The 6,000-nt window shown below is 44.2% G+C and overlaps 1 protein-coding gene across 2 annotated transcripts in view; it reads left to right on the forward strand.

The window, feature by feature from the left end:
• The first annotated feature begins 696 nt into the window (after nt 1–696).
• LOC310727010 (low-density lipoprotein receptor-related protein 8-like) overlaps nt 697–6,000 on the forward strand; it is a 20,717-nt gene continuing 15,413 nt past the window's right edge. For both annotated transcript variants that reach the window (XM_083543056.1, XM_083543057.1), the window contains exons 1-3: nt 697–937; nt 1,555–1,674; nt 5,949–6,000. The exon at nt 5,949–6,000 is cut by the window's right edge and continues 71 nt beyond it. In XM_083543056.1, the coding sequence (XP_083399182.1) occupies nt 868–937; nt 1,555–1,674; nt 5,949–6,000 (242 nt within the window). In that variant the 5' untranslated portion in view covers nt 697–867. The remainder of the gene's footprint in view (nt 938–1,554; nt 1,675–5,948) is intronic.

Raw genomic sequence — 6,000 nt, forward strand, 5'->3', positions numbered from 1 at the left:
CAGGACAGAGAGAATAGACTGGTAAGGAAAGGACAGAATATATGACAGGACAGAGAGACAGAATGTAGAAGACAGACTTCAGATTCACGTCCTGAATAACATGAATGTACAGTGAATATGAATGTTTATGAGTATAGAGTTTGTAGATGATGAACACAGAGGAATGTGAGAGTATCAGTAACTGCTGCTGCTGCTGATGGATAAAAGCGTGTTAAAAAGCGTGTCCATGTGTGTGTGTGTGTGTGTGTGTGTGTGTGTGTGTGTGTGTGTGTGTGTGTGTGTCTGTCTTCATTCATGGCTGAACTTCAAATAGATGTAAAATGTGGAACCCGTTTAATTCACCGCTGTGTAGGGCGCTGGGTGTAGGGAGCACAGAGCTGTTTGGAACGCGACCGGTCTGCGTACAAAATGCAGAATTAGGGTAAACCACGCCCACTAGTGTAATCGTCACCGGTTCAAATTGACAGAGAGAGAGAGAGAGAGAGAGAGAGAGAGAGAGAGGTAGAGAGAGAGAGAGAGATGGAGAGGGAGAGAGATGGAGAGAGAGAGAGGGAGAGAGAGAGAGATAGTTGGTGAGAGTAACAGAGAGAGAGAGAGAGAGAGAGAAAGAGAGAGAGAGAGAGATGGAGAGGGAGAGAGATGGAGAGAGAGAGAGGGAGAGAGAGAGAGATAGTTGGTGAGAGTAACAGAGAGAGAGAGAGAGAGAGAGAGAGAGAGAGAGAGAGAGAGAGAGAGAGAGAGAAGGACAGGAGGAGGAGGAGGAGGAGGACAGGACGGCGCTCTGCTCCACTCCGCTCTTCTCTGCTCTGCTCTAACCGGGTTTTCTCCCTTTGTTCGGTTCCGGTGGATGAACGCTGTAACCCCGAGATGTGGATGTTCTTCTGGCGGATACTGTTCCTTCTCCACCTGCTCGTCCTGCAGCCGTGTCACGGGAAAGGTGCGTTTTTTAGGGGAAAATGTGGAGAAATTCGGTTTTTGTTAAAAAAAAAAAAAAAACAAAACAAAGAAATCCGTTTTATTGTCTTCTTGTGAGGCAGTGATGCAGAAAACATACGTCATTGAACCATTCCGATGTTTTTATAAAAAGAAGGATGTAAATGCGGTAAAGTGAATGTGAGGTTTTTCCACCTGACGCGATTTGACACTTATACGGTATAGTGTGTGTGTGTGTGTGTGTGTGTGTGTGTGTGTGTGTGTGTGTGTGTACTTATATTTAAATGTATTTATTTATAGATTTATTGATAAATGTAAACGGTGATAAACAACATCTCGGTCGTGTATGGTGAGATTTGTTGTTCTATTTGATGAGAATGTGGCGCGGGTTTGACTCGAGCTCCTGAGGTAAATTGTGACAGTTAGCCTGTTAGCTAAAATCCGTTATGTAGTGGAATGGAGGAAAAGGGGAGGGGGGGTGTCCTCGTGCGAGGGGGAGCGCATGCGCTGTCTCTCTTTATTGGGAGTGTATTTCTCAGGCGTTTAATGATCTGATTGATTTGATTGGTTGATTGATTTGAATATTGATTGTCTGTTTTTTTTCCCGCTCCGGATGTTCAGGGTCTGAGACGGAGTGTGAGGACGGACAGTTTCAGTGCAAGAACAAGAAGTGCATCCCGACCATCTGGAGATGCGACGACGATGACGACTGCTCCGACAACAGCGATGAGGAAGACTGCCGTGAGTATCCATGATCCATGATCCATCTAATATCATAAGACTCTGAGTGGTAAAGTGAAGAACACTGATGATCTTCATCATGGCTCCTGTTAGTGGGTGGATTTATTTATTAGGCAGCAGGTGAACATTTTGTCCTCAAACTTGATGTTAGTAGCAGAAAAATGAGTGTGAAGATTTGAGCGAGTTTGACAAATTGTGACGTCTAGACGTCTGGGTCAGAGCGTCTCCAAAACTGTTCCTGGTCTGCAGTGGTCAGAATCTATTAGAACTGCATGGTGCAGCTGAGGCACTTTGACGCACGTGAGGAGTGAAGGCAGGTCCGTGTGGTCCGGTCCAGCAGACGAGCTCCTGTAGCTCAAACTGCTGAAGAAGTTGATCGTCATGGTGTCACGTTTTTCACGATCATGCTGCAGTTTGACGTTTTGGCAGAACGATTCGATTCACGTGTCACTGAAGAGAGAGTGTTTTCTCCATTGTTCTCGAGCCTCAGGGTGAAAAGCGTTTAATAACTAACGTTAACGTGGACGTGTGTCGCACGTGGCCTACATTCATCCTGAACAAAAACAAACAAAAGAGCAGAAATCTTTCATGGACGAGATGTTCTTGTCTTTGGGGATTATTGATAGCGTCAGGAGATCTCGTCAGGAGTCGAGTAATTCTCCTCGTGGCTGTTTAAAGCTTCTGCTTGTCCCCTTGTCCAACACATCTCCAAGATCTTTTGTTATTCCTCATATGGTAGACTCTTGAACGCGTGTAAAGCAGATCTGATCTGGAGGCGTATTGGTACGGGATTCGTTTCACTGGATTATTATATGGACTTTATTATTTTAGTATAATCACAGATTTGGGTCTAAGTTCAAGTAAAGGACAGTTTCATGGATATGAGCTGGACATGAAGCAGACGTCACTTTGGGCTGTTGGTTGTTGTGATCCACATCTTGTATCCTGGGTCTTCGTGTAAAACAGAATCTAATGCTGGTTTGTTTAGTGAAAAAAAGACGTAATGATTCATTTGTTTATTATTCATATAAAAAAGCATTCCTGAGCTAAAATCTGTGCCGTGTATCAAAGCAACGCCTTTAAAAATGAATCTTTTTATTTATTGTCTTGATCGGGTCCTGGACCACATCTCCACACGCAGGAGAAGATGAAATGCAGGAAAAACACATTTAACGCTTGTATTAGGATTTAAATAAATATGGAGATGTTCATCAACGTTCATATCACCTTAAAATCACATTTTTATTGGTCTAAACATTTCCAGAGGGAGCGACTTTATCAGCGCACACACACACACACACACACACACACACACACACACACACACACACACACACACAAACTCAGCTACCGGTTCAGTTCCTACAGTCCAGATGATCACGCTTCATTAGTGTGTCTGTTCAGGCTTGTTTATTAGACCTCAGGGTGAGCAGCACACGCAAAACTTCACCACCAACCACAGCTTCCACTTAACCTCACCAACCTTCTGATCTGTGGTGAGTTCACCTGGAGCTGCTCCACAAAAACATCTTCTTTCCTTCTCATTTCTCTCGTCTGCTTCACTCATCCTCCTCCTGTTCTTCCTCCTTTCTTCTTCTTCTCCTCTTCCTCCTGCTCTTCTTCCTCCTCATCCTCCTCTTCCTCCTGCTTTTCTTCCTCTTTCTCCTCCTCCTGCTCTTCTTCCTCGTCCTCCTCCTCCTCTTTCTCCTGCTTTTCTTCTTCTTTTTCATCCTCCTCATGCTCTTCTTCCTCCTCCTCTTCCTCCTCCTCCTGCTCTTCTTCCTCTTCCTCCTCTTCCTCTTCACTACGGTGGCCTGCCAGTACAAAACTAATCTAAAACCCCACCAGCAGCATGTTGGAGCAGGTGGATTATAAACCCTGTGTGTTATCTGTGTGTTAGTAATTAATATGAGCTGGAGTGAGAACTTACCGTCCTGTCAGTGGCTCAATGATGTAAGCGCATGGTGTGTGTTCTGGAGAAGGTAACATGATAAGGGGGACATGTCTCTTATGTCTCTTAGTTGTTGAATTGTATTATGAGCATCTCTGTGACCTGGACATCGGGCGTGAGATGTTTGATTTTAGAAGAGCTGCTGTAACTCACGACTTTCAGGAGAGAAGCTTCATTTTATCACTCTTTCAATACGACATGAAGTCTTTCCATCTCGAGAAATAAATAGAAACAGATGTTATGAATGCAATGGGGTATAATTATGTACAACATTTTCATTTCATTTTCGAGGAAAAAACACACATCATTTCATCACAACACGTGTTCCTCTTCATTCATCTTCAGCTTCACGTTCTCCTGAAGATGAGCTTTTTAACCAAATAATTAAAATCCTGGCCAAATAAAAACACCAAATACCTTCATCATACACCCTTTTGTGATCCTCGAACTACAGAGAACAAAACCACATTCATGATTAATCAAATATTAATTAAGCAATGATGTGAAGGATGGAGAGAGAGAGAGAGAGATAGGGGGAAAGAGAGAGAGAGAGAGAGAGAGAGAGAGAAAGAAAGAGAGAGAGAGAGAGAGAGAGAGAGGAAAAGAGAGAGGGAAAGAGAGAGAGAGAAAGACATCACGGAATTGATTTATCTTCAGGCCAATGTGGTGCTGATGAGAGAATTTCTCATGTAAAGAATGGAAATGGTGATGGTGCAGATTTCCTGGAATGAAATGAAAGTGATTGGAGCTGTTTATGGATCTAAATAAATATCTCCTGCTGCAGTCATAGCCTCCTGTCTGCTTGTTTATTTTTGGGATGGAAAGACTTCCTTTAAAGCGTTGATGAATACAGAGAGAATGTTCAGTGATGTCCGGTGATGTTTCTGAGGGACACGTGGGATGATCAGGTGAGAGCGAGCGTGACACCAGAGCTCAGCAGCTCTCTCGCTTCATGTCCTCACTTACACGCCTGATTCCACGTGAAGAAACGTCTAATCGTAAAGGCTAATTAGAAGCGCAGCATTAGCGAGCTCAGCAAACTGCTCGCTCTGTTCTCGGTGTGTAAGCTGTTCTGAGCACCGGAGGGACGGCTCTGAACCTTATGTCAGCTTTATTTTTACCTCCTCGAGTTGCGTATTTATTCATCACCTGCTCACAAGGAAGCAGAACAAACAAACTGCTTCCTGTCAGAAACACTTTCTGATGAGTTAATACACACCGACAGGGCTGAGATGTTTACCTGCTGATTACACACCAGATAAAGTGTGTGAGACCGAGAGACACAGATAGAGAGAGAGACAGATCAGGAGAGAGACAGATAGAGAGAGAGAGACAGATCAAGAGAGAGACAGATCAAGAGAGAGACAGATAGAGAAAGAGACAGATCAAGAGAGAGACAGATATAGAGAGAGACAGATCAAGAGAGAGACAGATAGAGAGAGAGAGACGGATCAAGAGAGAGACAGATAGAGAGAGAGACAGATCAAGAGAGAGACAGATAGAGAGAGAGACAGATCGAGAGAGAGACAGATAGAGAGAGAGAGAGAGAGAGAGAGAGAGAGAGATCGATCAAGAGAGAGACAGATAGAGAGAGAGACAGATAGAGAGAGAGAGACAGATCAAGAGAGACACAGATATAGAGAGAGACAGATCAAGAGAGAGACAGATAGAGAGAGAGACAGATCAAGAGAGAGACAGATATAGAGAGAGACAGATCAAGAGAGAGACAGATAGAGAGAGAGAGACAGATCAAGAGAGAGACAGATAGAGAGAGAGACAGATAGAGAGAGAGACAGATCGAGAGAGAGACAGATAGAGAGAGAGAGAGAGAGAGAGAGAGAGAGAGAGAGAGAGAGAGAGAGAGAGAGAGAGATCGATCAAGAGAGAGACAGATAGAGAGAGAGAGACAGATAGAGAGAGAGACAGATCAAGAGAGAGACAGATAGAGAGAGAGACAGATCAAGAGAGAGACAGACAGAGAGAGAGACAGATCAAGAGAGAGACAGATAGAGAGAGAGACAGATCAAGAGAGAGTCAGACAGAGAGAGAGACAGATCAAGAGAGAGACAGATAGAGAGAGAGAGACAGATCAAGAGAGAGACAGAGAGAGAAAGAGAGAGAGAGATCAAGAGAGAGACAGATAGTGAGAAACAGATAGAGAGAGAGACAGGCACAGTGTGTGTGAGACCGAGAGAGACAGATCGAGAGAGAGACAGATCAAGAGAGACAGATCGACCTGTGTGTGAAGTTTGTTCTTTCTCTTTTCTGTGTGTGTGTGTGTGTGTGTGTGTGTGTGTGTGTGTGTGTGTGTGTGTGTGTGCAGTGAAAAGCACCTGTGACCCTGCGGAGTTTGCATGTCAGAATGGACAGTGTGT

The sequence above is a fragment of the Silurus aristotelis genome, assembly GCF_946808225.1.
Source record: "Silurus aristotelis genome assembly, chromosome: 5".
NCBI classification, from domain to species: Eukaryota; Metazoa; Chordata; class Actinopteri; order Siluriformes; family Siluridae; genus Silurus; species Silurus aristotelis.